Source organism: Scleropages formosus, chromosome 18 (genome assembly GCF_900964775.1).
Source record: "Scleropages formosus chromosome 18, fSclFor1.1, whole genome shotgun sequence".
Lineage (NCBI taxonomy): Eukaryota > Metazoa > Chordata > Actinopteri > Osteoglossiformes > Osteoglossidae > Scleropages > Scleropages formosus.
In genome coordinates, this window is record NC_041823.1 from 14521755 (window position 1) to 14538037 (window position 16283).

At 45.6% G+C, this 16283-nt stretch overlaps 1 protein-coding gene across 1 annotated transcript; it reads right to left on the reverse strand.

The window, feature by feature from the left end:
* Positions 1–231: 231 nt before the first annotated feature.
* LOC108934045 (H-2 class II histocompatibility antigen, A-U alpha chain-like) lies at positions 232–10341 on the reverse strand. The gene is made up of 5 exons (XM_018751532.2): positions 10205–10341; positions 9669–9914; positions 7149–7430; positions 4318–4446; positions 232–656 (listed from the first exon to the last, which is right to left on the reverse strand). The coding sequence occupies exons 1-4, from the start codon at positions 10266–10268 to the stop codon at positions 4322–4324; spliced, it is 717 nt and encodes a 238-aa protein (XP_018607048.2). The 5' UTR covers positions 10269–10341; the 3' UTR covers positions 232–656; positions 4318–4321.
* Between the last annotated feature and the right edge of the window lie 5942 nt (positions 10342–16283).

Consider the following 16283-nt stretch of genomic DNA (forward strand, 5'->3'; position numbering starts at 1 on the left):
ACAAGGTACATCTACCAGTGTACACGTACACACGTACACACACACACACACACACACACACACATTCAGAACCGCTTGTCCCATACGGGGAACCGGAACCTACCTGGTAACACAGGGCGTAGGGCTGGAAGGGGAGGGGACACACCCAGGACAGGACGCCAGTCCATCACAAGGCACCCCAGGCAGGACTCGAACCCCAGACCCACTGGAGAGCAGGACTGTGGTCCAACCCACTGCGCCACCACACCCCCCTTCTACCAGCACATCTTAAAAATAAAAAAAAAAAAACTCAGCTTGACATCCCCTTGATTAGTCAAGACAAAACCTTGCATTTTTATGAAGTACTGTATATATTGCTGAAGTTAATGCAATTTCTCAGTTTGCCTTAATAAAACTGACACAAAATCATTATATTTTGCATATATTCAGGTTCCAATGCACAAATGTTCAAATATTCATTATACTAATATGAATCTTATGAAAAATTTCAGTTTTGTTTGGATTTCAGATGTCATAGGATGCCATGAATTACAATATCTTATGGAAATAAAAATTCTTAAACTCTACATATCTTCAAAATTAAAACAAATTTTGACACAGAAGTAATGTTAGGCACATCCCCATTCCTGGTCTTGGTGTTCAGTCTTCATGGAAAACTATACGAAAACAATTTAAAAAAAGTATTAAAACTGTTCAGAATTCAAACAGAGCAAGAAGATAAATATCTATCTATCTATCTATCTATCTATCTATCTATCTATCTATCTTTTACGGAGCAGGTAGCAGTAGGAATGTATATATACAAATATTTGTAGAGAATGTACAACAGTAGCAGGGATAATGCACCATGTATGTACAGATATACATATTATATATATGAATAAATAAATATAAATATATACATTTATCCATATTATATGCACATATATACACATATGTACATATACATACATATAACTAGAACATGCTATGAATTCAGCTATTTACAATTAGAATTAATACTATTATATAGAGATAACACTTGAAGTACAAGGTGGAGCAAAACCGCAAAATGATACAAGCAATTAAAAAACAGTAAAATGTCAGTGAGACATCAGTGACCTAACAGTGAAGTGTAGAGTTCAGTAGGGTGATGACTGTGGGGAAGAAACTGGCGCTGAACTGGCTGGTTCTGGTGCGAATAGCAAAGAAACATGCATGACCTGTCTTCCTTTGAATTGCATGTTGTCTCTACCACTGCCCCAGTCACTCTTGTTGTGTTTGTTCTGTACCGCCCTCCTGGTTCTCCAGGCTGCTTCCTGGATGACCTCAACATCTTGTTGAGCTCTCTCCCAGGGGACAATACTCCGTTGATTTTCCTGGGTGACTTCAAGCAACTGGCATTTTGCTGCTTCTGCAGTCCTTTGACCTCTCCCTGTCCCAGTCCCCTGCTACTCACAAAGCTGGCAATCACCTTGACCTTGTCTTCTCCTGTAACTGTGGCTGTCCTGTCCTATCTGTTACTCTGCAGCATCTCTCCAATCATTTTTTCATCTCTTTCCAGCCAGGCCTCACCGCTAATCCCTCTCCTTGTGCACCCATTGTCACCTTCTGCTGTAACTTAAACCCTCCTAATATCACACAGAGCTACCACCTGCTCACTTGATCCGATCCCACCCTCACTCCGACAGACCATCTCCCCACAACTCTCCACCTTTATCTCTAAGATCATCAACTCCTCACTCTCCTCTGGCTGCTTACCATCTGTCTTCAAAACTGTTCTAATTTCACCTCTGGTAAAGAAACCCTCTCTGGATCCTAACTCAGTCCAAAACTATATGCCAGCATCCCTTCTGTCCTTTTTGTCTAAAGCTTTAGAATGAACAGCCTGTGATCAACTATCTGCATTCCTCACCTGGAACCATCTCCTCAATGGATATCAGTCTGGATTCAAAGTTGATCACTCCACAGAGATGGCGCTGCTGGCAGCGTCCGATGCTCTCCAGTCGGCTAAAGCAGTCTTCCTCTCCTCGGTCCTCATCCTCCTCAACCCGTCTACAACACTGTCAATCACCAGATTCTACTCTTCTCTCAGTCAGCTTGGATCAAAGGAGCGGCACCAAGATGGTTTGTGTCCTACATATCTGACAGATCCTATCAAGTGGTCTGGGGGGGCTCCCGTTCTTCTCTCTGCCTCTCTCAACTGGTGTCCCGCAGGGCTTGGTATTGTGTCCTCTGCTCTTCTTGATCTACACCTCCTCCCTCGGCCTGGTTATAGCCTCCCATGGATTCAAATACCATTGCTATGCTGATGATACCCAGCTCTTCTCCTTTCCACCTGGAGCATCAGACATTTCTGCACACATCGTTGCCTGCCTGTCAGACATCTCTCTACATGGACTCTCCATAACAGAGATCCTACACCTCCCAGCTGGCCTGTGTTCCTGTCATGATCCCTTGATCAAACTGGACAACTCACTCATTTTGCATACCTCCTCAGCTAAGAGTCTAGGAGGGATGATTGACTCAAGTCTTTCTCTCAGCACATCGAAGCCACAACCCGGACCTGCAGATACACCCTGCATAACATCCGCAGGATCCCTCCTTACCTCACAACTGACTCTGCCCAACTACTTGTCCAGGCCATGGTGACATCCCGTTTGGACTACTGCAACTCTCCTCTGTCTGGCCTTCCCGCTACTGCCATAAAACCTCTATAGCTGATACAGAATGCTGCTGCATGAGTTGTGTTTGACTTGCAAAAGCATTCGCATGTATCTCCTGTACTCTTTTTCCTTCTCTGCACTGGCTTCCCATAACTGCCTGGATCAAATTTAAGATCCTGGTTATTGCCTAGAAATGCATCAACAGAACTGCTCCCAGCTACCTACAAGACTTGATCATTCGCTACACCCCACCCAGACTGCTACGCTCTTACACATCTGCCCATCTGGTGGTCCCACGCACAGAAGGTAAAGCACGGAGGTTCTCGATTCTGGCTCCACTGTGGTGGAACGACCTCCCCCTCTCACTCAGAACTGCTGAATCTTCGTCCACATTTTAAAAGGGTCCTAAAAGTCACCTCTTCCAGATTCACTTCGCCCATGATCTGTTAAGTTCATGTACAGTATAAACGTTCATGCTCTATAACTAAGATCATGCCTGGATCAATGCTTTACGCAGCTACTCCGGTAATGTAACGTAAATGTTTACATGTATTTCAAAAAAAAAAAAAAAAAAAAAAAAAAAAAAAAAAATTACTAGGAAGGTGATTAGGAATCAGATATACTGATAAAGTTTTATGCAGCTATTCACATGATGAACACTGGTGCATATGGTGAAAGAAACTAACTGTACTTAAGAATCATGCATCCGCATCTAAATCTCTCTTTCTCCTAACGTAATGCACAAATTGCATTTTCTATGAGATGTACGTTGCTTTGGAGAAAGGCATCTGCTAAATGAATAAATGTCTGCTTACACACACTCGCACTGTCTGAACCGCTTGTCCCATACAGGGTCGTGGGGAGCTGGAGCCTAACCCAGCAACACAGGGCGTAAGGCTAGAGGGGGAGGAGACACACCCAGGAGGGGACGCCAGTCCGTCACAAGGCACCCCAAGCAGGACTCGAACCCCAGACCCACCGGAGAGCAGGACACGGTTCAACCCACTGTGCCACCATGCCCCCCGTATGAATAAATGTAAATATATCAAAATTTACATTTACTCATTTCTCCAAAGTGAGGTACATCTCAGAGAACAATACAAACAGTGCATTACATCAATAGAAGGAGAGATTTAAATGCAGACATGTGATTCCAGAGAACAGTCAATTTCTCACATTTCACCATATGAAACAGCGTACATCACACAAGTAGCTACGTTAAGGATTTCGATCTCAGCTTGCACATTGGAGTACGATTAATGTTTGTCCACACATTAAATTACATAATTACTGCAACACAAAATAACTGCATTAAAATGTAATACTTTCAATAAAATTTCAGTTCCTGATATTTGTTTCTCCTATCTGTATATCATTTGAATTTTTGTTCACGGCTGCAGTGGTCTAGAACCTATTCTAGAGTCATGTAGTGTGAAGCAGAACACATCCTGAATGGTCCCTTGCAGCAAAATCCCCCCACACACAGTTTTTCACACTAAAGGAAATACAGAGTAACCAGTTCAGTCAGAAGCATGTCTTTAGACTGTGGAAAGGAACTCCCACTAATGCAGGGAGATCCAGATTTAAACTCATGTCCACACTCACAGTTCAAGAGCAGTAAGGCACCAGTGCTACTTAACTGTGCCACCATACCGATCATAATGCTACAAACCTTTTTAATTGCAGTTGTTCCCCTTTATGAGAAAGAAGGTTCCAACTCCGACTCCCAACAAACCAAGGGTCAGTCCTATTCCACAAAAGATGGTCTTCCTGATGTCCAACACTTCCTGAATTTCTGGTTCTGTAAGGACAAACAAAAAAAAAAGCATGGGGACACTTTAAAAATTTGTCTTTACTTTTTAGGATATAAAGGAAGCTACAGTGAAACACACAGTTACTGCCGTTTAAACCATGCCTAATAAAGAATTAGCTACTGCAGCTGACAAGCTGTGTAGATGTTGAAAAATGTTAAACATGGTGACTGCTACATATTTTCTTCTTACATCCACAAACGCTGTGTGCTATTTTGTCTGAAGCATATTTAACCTACAAAATGTTTTCCTGACACAAAAGAACAGGTAACCTGGTGTACGATTTAAATAAGGATAGAGTAAAGGATTTAAAGATGGCTGTTTTTCTAAACTCTTGTGAATGAGGCTGTAATGTCTCAAGACCCATCTCTTTCAGGCCCATTTCCATCCTGATCTCCAAATGAGTCCAGCACCACACACATTTTCTGAACCACTTGTCCCATACAGGGTCACGGGGGAACCAGAGCCTACCCAGTAACACAGGGCATAAGGCTGGAGGGGGAGGGGACACACCCAGGATGGGACGCCAATCCATCGCAAGGCACCCCAAGTGGGACTTGAACCCCAGACCCACCCAAGAGCAAGACGCAGTCCAACCCACTGCGCCACCATCTGTTGTAATTATGTGTATCCTACATTTACTATCAATGCTACATTTATAGGCAGGTAACGTAGTCTGTATCAGAAAAAAAATGTATCAAACAAGCAAGCAATGTTTTGATAATTGTCTGTTCTGAAGTTCTTTTGCTTGTTGATGAATAAACTTGTTTACTCTGAGCTGTACATCGCTTCGAAGGAAAGTGTCTGCTAAATGCATAAATGTAAATTAAGTTAGCGTTCCAATAACAATGAGCCTGTCTTAGAAAAAAATGAACTAATCCTCAATTCATTTAAATATTTGACTGTGAATATATGCATATATGCGCGCGCACACACACACACACACACACACACACACACACACACACACACACACACACACACTGTCTGCACCGCTTGTCCCATTCGGGGTCGCGGGGAGCCAGAGCCTAACCCGGCAACTCGGGGCGTAAGGCTGGAGGGGAGGGGACACACCCAGGACGGGACGCCAGTCCGTTGCAAGGCACCCCAAGCAGGACTTAAACCCCAGACCCAACCGAGAGCAAGACCCGGTCCAACCCACTGCACCACTGCGCCACCGCACCCGCTTCACTGTGAATATATGCAATAATAATATTCCATTTGCAAAGGTTTAACATTTTGGTACTTATGTACAAAACTTGACATATTAAAGTGTTAATTACAACTAAGAAAGCGCTGCAAGGGAATTTAGAAGTATATACAGGTACATCATGGTAAGTACTCTAAAACCTTAACATAAACTGATTTAGAGAAAAGTCATTATACTTCATCCTAGCTTCTGCCTGCATAACTGTGCTTTATTATTGAAAACAGCAGGAATGCGGTGATCGGGAGACTATCCTGGAAGCATTGGGGAGAAGGAAGAGGGGGGACACTGGACAGGACACCATTCCATCACAGGGTATCCAGCCACTCACACACACACACACACACACACACACACACACACACACACACACAGGCAATTTAGAGTCACCAGTCCACCTGAACAGCATGTCTTTAAGATGAAACTGGGGCATCTGGAGGAAAGTCATGAAAAAATGGGGAAAACATTCAAACTCCACACACACTGAGCAGGGATGAGACCTATGTTTTTTCCACACAACCCAGGTGCTGTAAGGCAGCAGCCCTACTCAATGTGCTACCCTTACGAATAGTTACAAAATGAATTACTATTACAGTATTGAATGGCAATTATTTACTTTAATTCAGAAATCCAGTATTACCTAACCAAAACAGTCCACTGCATATTCATATTTATTCTAAATGCAGGTAGTGAGCAGTGTTGCTGCCTTGCAACACCTGAGCTGTTTGACTGTAGGTTCTAATACAAGTCAGTCTATGTAATACTTACATGTTGTCCATGTGTTTGCAGTGGTTGGTACTACTGGACCAGCAGATTGCTGAGTCAAATGCCACCTCCACCTCTTTTGTTCCTTGAGTACCATACTTCTAAATTGTACCAGTAAAAATTACACAGCTCTATAAATCTGTAAATAATTGTAAGTAACCTAACATTGCAAGTTGCTTTGGAAAAATGCATCTGCTAAATGAATAAATGTAAATGTCCTGCATTCCTCCCACATCCAGAAGACAAATGCAGTTCATGCAGTTCAGGTGGATTGGTGATTCTAAATTGCCTATAGTGACTGCCCTGTGTTGCAGTGGCCTGGCTTCCCATCCTCGGGGTGTCCCCTCCCCCTCCAGCCTTACACCCTGTGTTAGGCTCCTGTTCGCTGTGACCCCACTCGGGACAAGCGGTTGTAGACATTTTGTGTATGTGTGTGTGTGTGCTCTGTGATGGACTGGTGTCCCAACCTGTCCATGTCCGCCCTCAGGCTTCAGACCCCCATACCATGAAACTGACAAGTGCTTATTGAAAATAGAAAGATGGAACAAAATGATGACAACAAATGGATTTTTTTCTGAAAGAAATAACTACGGTAAAAAGTTTTGAAGTGTGTTTATTCAGATGTTTTACTCAACTACAAAATACCTGACTTTACAAAATACCCATTGCAACCCTCACCAGTACAAGAAGAAGGAAGCTGACTGACAAAGATAATCTTACCCCAGAGCCTGGTTTCAGGTTCAGGAAGCCCCTTGTGCTCCACGGTGCAGGAGTAAACATCCCCCTCCTGTGGGGTGATGGGTACAGTAGAGTACTGTCTGAAGGTGAAATCCTTGTTGGGGTAGTAGCGACTCAGAGTGACCCCCTCTGTCACCTCCACATCATTCTTAGTCCACTTCACTTTCACAGGTGGTGGGAAGAAGTTGTTCACAAAGCAGATGAGTATATTTCTTTCTCCCAGTAAAACATCATTTCTGGGATAGATTGTGGCTTGTGGAGGATCTGTAATTGTTAAACAGAAATAGAGTTTAAACTCACAGAGAGTCTGAATGATGAATGTATAAGAAGTGTATATCCTAGTCATTGTTTTACCCATGTTCACGTCAGTTGAAAACAGACATCTTCTGGGTTTCAAATCTAAATAAACATTTATAATGAACAGTTTGAACTTGAAGGCTGCTATTAAAAGTATCATTCTGTTTTTTGTTAGTGGGTCAACACACTGACTGAATAGATAAAGAGGAAATCAAAAATGCAATGGAAGCACAAACACCTAAAAAAAAAAAGAGTCTCCGACATAAGTCAAAACTAACTCTGGAATCATTAATAACTCAGTATCTATCCTTCACTATCTGGAACCTATCCCAAAAGCACAGGGCACAAGACTGAGGACAGAACACCCTGGACTGGACAACAGTCCATTGCATCCAGTAGCCATACACACAGAGGCACACAAACAGTCACACACTACAGACAAATTTAGTCACCAGTTCACCTGAAACACGTGTCTTTGGATTGTGAGGGGAAACCGGAGCACCTATGTCTGTGTGGGTTTCTTCCCACAGTCCGAAGACATGCAGTTCAGGTGGTTTGGGTCTCTAAATTTCCCCTAGCATATCAATGGGTGATTGAGTGTGAGCATGTGTGGCTACCCTAAAGTGAACCGGCATCCCAGTGATTCTGGGAAACGCTCTGGACAGCTGTGACTTTTACCAGGACAAGACATTAATGAAATTGACTATGTGAGTATAACTGGAATTTAATTATTCTATGATGGCAAATTATTATACCTAATTCTGGTTTTCCCTGTAAGATGATGTTAGGGCAGAGCCTGTGAAGACTGGCCTCTTCATATAAAAATAGTTATATTGTGTAGAAATAAAGCCTAATTTTGTACATAAGGGATTTTATTATTCAAGCACTAGCTACAGACACTATCTATATCAGGTATCAATGCAGAGCCCTCCAAAATTACTTAAAAAGTATATTAACATATTAAATTTTAGTTATATTTCCCATGAAAAAACAAATAGAAAGCATAATTAGGGAATGTTCCCTTTCACCTCAGCATATTTGCATATTTCACCATCAAGCACAAACATAATTTGTGTGTTCCCAAATATCAAGTACTAAAATCTGAACAAGATTTCACAAAGCAAAATGCAAAGGCAGTGCTGCAAAATGAAAATTCAGCATTAGCAGGAAAAGACAAAACAGACTGGAACTTTCTACAAAAACTTGCAATAAGTCTCAAAAGTTGTGGAAAAAGGTTAAAAAAAAAAAATACCAAACTAAACACTTATTTAAAAAATGGAAATCAGAAGTGAATAGCAACCCTGGAGAATTAATTGACCACATGCAACATAGCATCAGTAGTGAGAACAGGAGGCTGCAGTTAAAACCTGGCAGAGCTTTCCGGAGTTATAGCGAGCATCTTAATATTAATTTAACTTTTTCTCATACTCATTTGTGTTAATTGTTCAAATCCTAATAATTAAAAACAAAATCTTAATTAACAGTACACACACACACTTTCAGAACCGCTCGTCCCATACGGGGTCACAGGGAACCGGAGCCTACCCGGTAACACAGGGCGTAAGGCCGGAGGGAGAAGGGGACACACCCAGGACGGGACGCCAGTCCGTCGCAAGGCACCCCAAGCGGGATTCGAACCCCAGACCCACCGGAAGGCAGGACTGTGGTCCAACCCACTGCGCCACAGCACCCCCCACTAATTAAGAGTATTTTAATTTGAATATTTTTTTAAAATGGGGGGCGCAGTGGCACAGTGGGTTGGACCACAGTCCTGCTCTTCAGTGGGTCTGGGGTTCGAGTCCCTCTTGGGGTGCCTTGCGACGGACTGGCGTCCCGTCCTGGGTGTGTCCCCTCCCCCTCCGGCCTTACGCCCCGTGTTGCCGGGTGGGCTCCGGTTCCCCGCGACCCCATATGGGACAAGTGGTTCTGAAGATGTGTGTGTGTGTGTGTATTTTTTTAAAGATTATTTCTAGAGATAAAAATCCGATCTAATAATTTGTTTTATCTGATTTTCAGTCTCTTGTACATCAGCCTGGGGAAAAACGTCAATTATTTTCCGTTTCAGTTCCAACACTTTGCTTAGGCCTCATAATAATACTATCCTTTGTCCTTAAATCTTAATTTTAACGCAATTATTGTTATAAAAGTACAGCTTTGAAGGTCAAGTTCAGGTGCGTTGTGTGAAAGAAACAAAGGAAATCTTACCGATCTCTTCAGGTAGCTTTTCAACCTCAATACTCACATTCAGGTTGTTCTTACAAACCTCATAGTTTGCCAGTGCACCCGTAACAATGTTTTCACCTGACCACTGCTGAAGAAAGTCAGGCATTGTGCCCACCCAGTCTTTCTTTTTAAAATCGATGTACATCAGCTCATCTCCATCCAGTTCTTCTTCAGCCTCAGGGTAAATGTCACCGGTCTGACAGGCAACAACACTTATATCTATATGGGCTGAGAGAACATGATGATCGGGAAAAATACATTTCGTTATCTCACTCAAGACTCAGAGAAACATCATCATTCACGTTTCTTCTGTTCTACTACTGTCTTCACAGAAAATTATAACAGCAACATATATGATATACCACTGCATTTGCTTTTATTTCGTAAAGTTACGACACAGTTTGAGTTGAAATACTGAATAAACTTATATAAAATTGTAGTGCGAAAACCATAGGCTAGCTCACGACACGTGTCGTTGGCGGCTATACCAGTGTTGGAGACACTTTTAAACTTCTTACCCTGAACGCGCGAACAGACGCAAAGAGCCCCGAAGAGCAGAGCGACAAACACAAAGAAGCTCATCGCGAACTGGGGACCACAGACCGACCCTTCAGCTTCTGACAGAGTCTCTCCCGACTCACACGTACTGAGCAGCAGCGGTGCCGGCGCTTTAGGAAACGCGCTGAGTGAAGCGACTCCAATAAACGGACCAATGAGGGAGAAGCTGCGATTCCTCCGCTGCAGTTACTGGGTAACACGGCTTCTCCACTCACTGCGTCTCCCTCCGCCCGCATTCACTCGGGCTATCGGGCTACTTTTCCCTCTCTTCTCGGCGTATCGCTGTACAGTATATCTCATATAGCCGGTATATTAAAAGTACGATGTTTGCTCGATAGAAACTGCCTGAAACAATAAGAAAAATAAACATTTGAAATGTTCATAATGCTTCCACCCGAAATTTCAGTTTTGATACACAAAAGATTAGTATCATAAAAAAAATAATAACAGCTGATCAATAAATGAGTTGATTATGCACAAACATAACGTAAGTGACAGGAGTTTCATTGCGGCTTTAAAGAACAACAATGTGAAAACGCGCCCCCTGCGGCTGAATATTGGGCATGGCACGCTTGCATTTTTTCCAAATACTGTAACAATTTTTCTCTAAAAATAGATTGAAATTAACAAAATGATTTGGTTTCCACAAATTTAATTTCAGTTTTAACATCACAGAACACTTTTTTGAAAGCTCAGAATGCTGTTCGGCAGTGGTCAGCAATAAGTCCAGATTTACATCCCATTGAAAAATTTAACAGAGTGGTGTAAACAGCAGTTGGGAAGAGAAAATTTTCTGATATGGAAGATCTGGAACAGTTTGCACAAGAACAGTGGGCCAAAATGTGTGTAGAAAGGGCCTGACTACAGATATTTTGTCCACAGACTTTGGTACCAAATATTGAATCTGGGGTGTCAATAATTTTGCCAAGGCCATTTCTATTTATCATTTAAAAGGATATATTAAGTTCTGAATCATAAACAAAGGTTTTGTAATATTAACAGTGAAATAAATGTGGAGACCAAATACTTGAGTCAATTTCCACTTATTTTTAATGAAACTACATGGGACATCTGGTAGTGTAGTGGTAAGCTCTAATGCATTTGGATCAAAAAGTTGCAGGTTTGAGTCCCACCTCTGCCTGCAGTATCCTTAAGTAAGGTACTTACCCTAAGTTGTCCCATTGGAATTACCCAGCTGTAAAAATGAGTAAATAATTGTAACCTTAACATTGTAAGTTGCTTTGGAGAAAAGTGTCAGCTACATGAATGAATGTAATTGACTTCTTGCTCTGTTGTGATTACGGTGGCACAGAAAGTAGTGCTGCTGTCTCTCACTGTGTTGCTGGGTTAGGCTCCAGCTCACCATGACCCTGCTCAGGACAAGTGGTTTCAGACAAGATGTATGTGTGTATGTAATGTTGGCAAGATTTTTTTTTCATGTGAGTAAATTATGGATACATATGCTTTTTCCAGAAAAAATATTTTAAAACTTTTCATATATTTGTGTGGCACAGTGGTACAGCAAGTAGTGCTGCTGTTTCACAGCACCTGGGTGGTGCGAGAGGACGTGGGTTTGATTCCCTACTCAGTCTGTGTGGAGTTTGCATGTTCTCCCCATGTCTGTGTGGGTTTCTTCCAGGTGCTCTAGTTTCCTCCCAAAGACATGCTGTTTCACGGATGTATGGCTGAGTGACCCATTGTAAGTAGTGTATCTAGCAGTGTAAGTCACCTTGGTGAATAAGGTGTGTGGGCTCATAACACTAGAGTTCATTGGAAGTTTCTTCGGAGAAAAGTGTCTGCTAAATAAATGTATTTGGTGATTAATTTTTCAGTATTCAGCATTAGTGAGTAGCGCTGCTGCCTCACACCGAGTGAGCTGTTTTGGTGTAGGTTCGTAGCCGGCTCAGTCTGTGTGGAGTTGGCATGTTCTCCCCGTATCTACACGGGTTTCCTCCAGGTTCTTTCCTCGCACATCCCGAAGACATGCAGCTCAAGCAATCGTGTGTGTGTGTGTGTGTGTGTGTGTGTGTGTGTGTGTGTGTGTGTGTGTGTGTGTGTGTGTGTGGAGTTACTCTTCAGTGGATTCGTGTTCCCTCCAGGGTGTATCCCATCTGTGGGACAGGCTCTGAACTCCCTCTGACCAAGACCAGTAGTTAAGGAAAAAGGAAGGATAGAGTATTAAGTATTATTAAACTATTTTATTTGTTTAAATAAAGTATAAAATCCTCAGATAAGAACACATTTAAACAAATGCAAATGTCATACTGTTTACATCCATAAACACTTCTGCTCCACCCTGTACTTCCAGTGTTATCTCTATATATAAAAATACTCTAAAAACACACTATAATTTTAATACTAAATTTAATTTTAATACTAAAAACTAATTTTAATACTAAAAACACACTATAACAGGTCGTTAACTAACAAGAAAGTTCTCCACCAGCTTCCAGGAGGTGTCCTTTCAATATCTGGGAAGTTCTGCCCTTCCTGGTCCAGCGAATCAGGTCCCTCATTCCTGGACTGACACTGATTATAGCTCCAATTCCATGTCAGAGAAGTCCATCCATCCATCCATCTTCCTCCGCTTTTATCCGGGGCCGGGTCGCGGGGGCAGCAGTCCGAGCAGAGTACTCCAGACCTCCCTCTCCCCGCACACCTCCTCCAGTTCCTCTGGGGGAACCCCAAGGCGTTCCCAGGCCAGCCGGGAGACATAGTCTCTCCAACGTGTCCTGGGTCTGCCCCGAGGCCTCCTCCCAGTGGGACAAGCCCGGAGCACCTCCCCAGGGAGGCGTCCAGGAGGCATCCGGAACAGATGCCCGAGCCACCTCAACTGGCTCCTCTCGATGCGGAGGAGCAGCGGCTCTACTCCGAGCTCCTCCCGGGTGACTGAGCTCCTCACCCTATCCCTAAGGGTGCGCCCAGCCACTCTGCGGAGGAAACTCATTTCTGCCGCTTGTATCCGCAATCTCATTCTTTCGGTCATGATCCAGAGTTCATGACCATAGGTGAGGGTAGGAACGTAGATCGACCGGTAAATTGAGAGCTTCGCCTTACGACTCAGCTCCCTCTTCACCACAACAGACCGGTACAATGACCGCATTACTGCAGACGCCGCACCGATCCGTCTGTCGACCTGCCGCTCCATTTTTCCCTCACTCGTGAACAAGACCCCAAGATACTTAAACTCCTCCACTTGAGGGAGCAACTCCCCCCTAACCCGGAGGGAGCAATCCACCTTTTTCCGACTGAGAACCATGGCCTCGGATTTGGAGGTGCTGATTCTCATCCCCGCCGCTTCGCACTCGGCTGCAAACCTCCCCAGTGCACGCTGCAAGTCTTGACTTGATGAAGCCAACAGGACCACATCGTCCGCAAAAAGCAGAGACGAGATCTCGCGGCCACCAAAACAGACACCCTCCGTTCCCTGACTGCGCCTAGAAATTCTGTCCATAAAAATAATGAACAGAATCGGTGACAAAGGGCAGCCCTGGCGGAGTCCAACATGCACCGGGAACAGGTCTGACTTACTGCCGGCAATGCGAACCAAGCTCCTGCTCCGGTCATACAGGGAACGAACAGCCCGTAGCAACGAGCCCCGAACCCCATAATCCCGAAGCACCCCCCACAGGATGCCACGAGGGACACGGTCGAATGCCTTCTCCAGGTCCACAAAACACATATGGACTGGTTGGGCAAACTCCCACGAACCCTCCAACACCCTAGTGAGGGTATAGAGCTGGTCCAGTGTTCCACGGCCAGGGCGAAAACCGCATTGCTCCTCCTGAATCCGAGGTTCGACTATCGGTCGGATTCTCCTTTCCAGTACCCTGGCATAGACTTTCCCAGGGAGGCTAAGGAGTGTGATCCCCCTATAGTTGGAACACAATCTCCGGTCCCCCTTCTTAAAAAGAGGGACCACCACCCCGGTCTGCCAGTCCAGAGGCACCGTTCCCGAACTCCACGCGATGCTGCAGAGGCGTGTCAGCCAAGACAGCCCCACAACATCCAGAGACTTGAGAAACTCGGGGCGGATCTCATCCACCCCCGGAGCCTTGCCACCGAGGAGTTTTTTGACTACCTCAGCAACTTCAGCCAGGGTAATGGACGAGTCCCCCTCCGAGTCCCCAGCCTCAGCTTCCTCTACGGAAGGCGTGTCGGAGGGATTGAGGAGATCCTCAAAGTACTCCTTCCACCGCCCGAGAACATCCTCAGCTGAGGTCAGCAGCGCACCACTTCCACTGTAAACAGTGTTCGTGGAACACCGCTTCCCCCCTCTGAGTCGCCGGACGGTTTGCCAGAATCTCTTTGAGGCCGACCGAAAGTCTTCCTCCATGGCCTCACCGAACTCCTCCCAAGCCCGAGTTTTTGCCGCGGCGACTGCCAGAGCCGCGCTCCGTTTGGCCCGTCGGTACCCGTCAGCTGCTTCAGGAGTCCCATGAGCCAGCCAGGCCCGATAGAACTCCTTCTTCAGCTTGACGGCATCCCTTACTTCCGGTGTCCACCACCGTGTTCGGGGATTGCTGCCGCGACAGGCACCGGAGACCTTATGGCCGCAGCTCCGAACAGCCGCACCGACAATGGAGGAGCGGAACATAGTCCATTCAGACTCAATGTCCCCCACCTCCCTCGGGACCTGGTTGAAGCTCTGTCGGAGGTGGGAGTTGAAGACCTCTCTGACAGGGGCCTCTGCCAAACGTTCCCAACAGACCCTCACTATGCGTTTGGGCCTGCCAGGTCTGTCCAGCTTTTTCCCCCGCCATCGAATCCAACTCACCACCAGGTGGTGATCAGTTGACAGCTCAGCCCCTCTCTTCACCCGAGTGTCCAAGACATATGGCCGAAGGTCAGAAGAAACGACTACAAAGTCGATCATCGACCTCCGACCTAGGGTGTCCTGGTGCCAAGTGCACTGGTGGACACCCTTATGCATGAACATGGTGTTCGTTATGGATAAACCGCGACTAGCACAGAAATCCAATAACAACTCACCGCTCGGGTTCAGATCAGGGAGGCCGTTCCTCCCAATCACGCCCCTCCAGGTATCACTGTCGCTGCCCACGTGGGCGTTAAAGTCCCCCAGTAGAACGACAGAGTCCCCAGTGGGAGCGCTTTCCAGCACGCCCCCCAGGGACTCTAAAAAGGCCGGGTACTCTACACTGCCGCTAGGCGCATAAGCACAAACGACAGTGAGAGACCGTTCCCTGACCCGAAGGCGTAGGGAGATGACCCTCTCATTCACCGGGGTAGACTCCAACACATGGCGGCTGAACTGGGGGGCTATTAATAAGCCCACACCAGCCCGCCGCCTCTCACCTTGGGCAACGCCAGAATAGTGGAGAGTCCACCCTCGATCGAGTAGAGTGGTTCCAGAACCCAAGCTGTGAGTGGAAGTGAGCCCGACTATATCTAGACGGTATCTCTCAACTTCCCGCACCAGCTCAGGCTCCTTCCCTGCCAGTGAGGTGACATTCCAAGTCCCAAAAACCAGAGTTGGCGCCCGAGGTTTGGGTCGGCCGGGCACTCGGCCCCGACCACCGCCCAAATCACAACGCACCGGCCCCTTATGGTTTCTCCGGCAGGTGGTGAGCCCACCGAAGAGCGGCTCCACGTTGTGGCTTCGGGCTGAGCCCGGCCAGGCCCCGTGGGCATAGACCTGGCCACCAGGCGCTCGCTTGCGAGCCCCCCCCCCAGGCCTGGCTCCAGGGTGGGGCCCCGGTGACCCCATACCGGGCGGGGTAAACGGACGCCTTGATTTTTTTGTCATAAGGGGTTTTTGAACCGCGCTTTGTCTCGTCTGTCATCCAGGACCTGTCTGCCATGGGAGACCCTACCAGGGGCATGTAGCCCCAGACAACATAGCTCCTGGACTCATTCAGGCACTCAAACCCCTCCACCACGATAAGGTGGCGGTTCACGGAGGAGATGTCAGAGAAGTGGAAAACCAAATGGAAAAACAAATCGGACACCCACTGTAGACTTAACACCTCCCTCCTTAAGAACAAACACGTTTGTTACAATCTCCAAACAACCCATTTT

What these genes read in the sequence shown, in the direction of transcription:
- LOC108934045 (XM_018751532.2), bottom strand. Translation starts at nt 10,268, where the DNA reads ATGAGCTTCTTTGTGTTTGTCGCTCTGCTCTTCGGGGCTCTTTGCGTC. An exon ending in AAAGCTACCTGAAGAGATCG is followed by an intron (nt 7,431 to 9,668) that starts GTAAGATTTCCT and finishes TAACAATTACAG; the next exon opens with ATCCTCCACAAGCCACAATC. An exon ending in ACCTGAAACCAGGCTCTGGG is followed by an intron (nt 4,447 to 7,148) that starts GTAAGATTATCT and finishes TTGTCCTTACAG; the next exon opens with AACCAGAAATTCAGGAAGTG.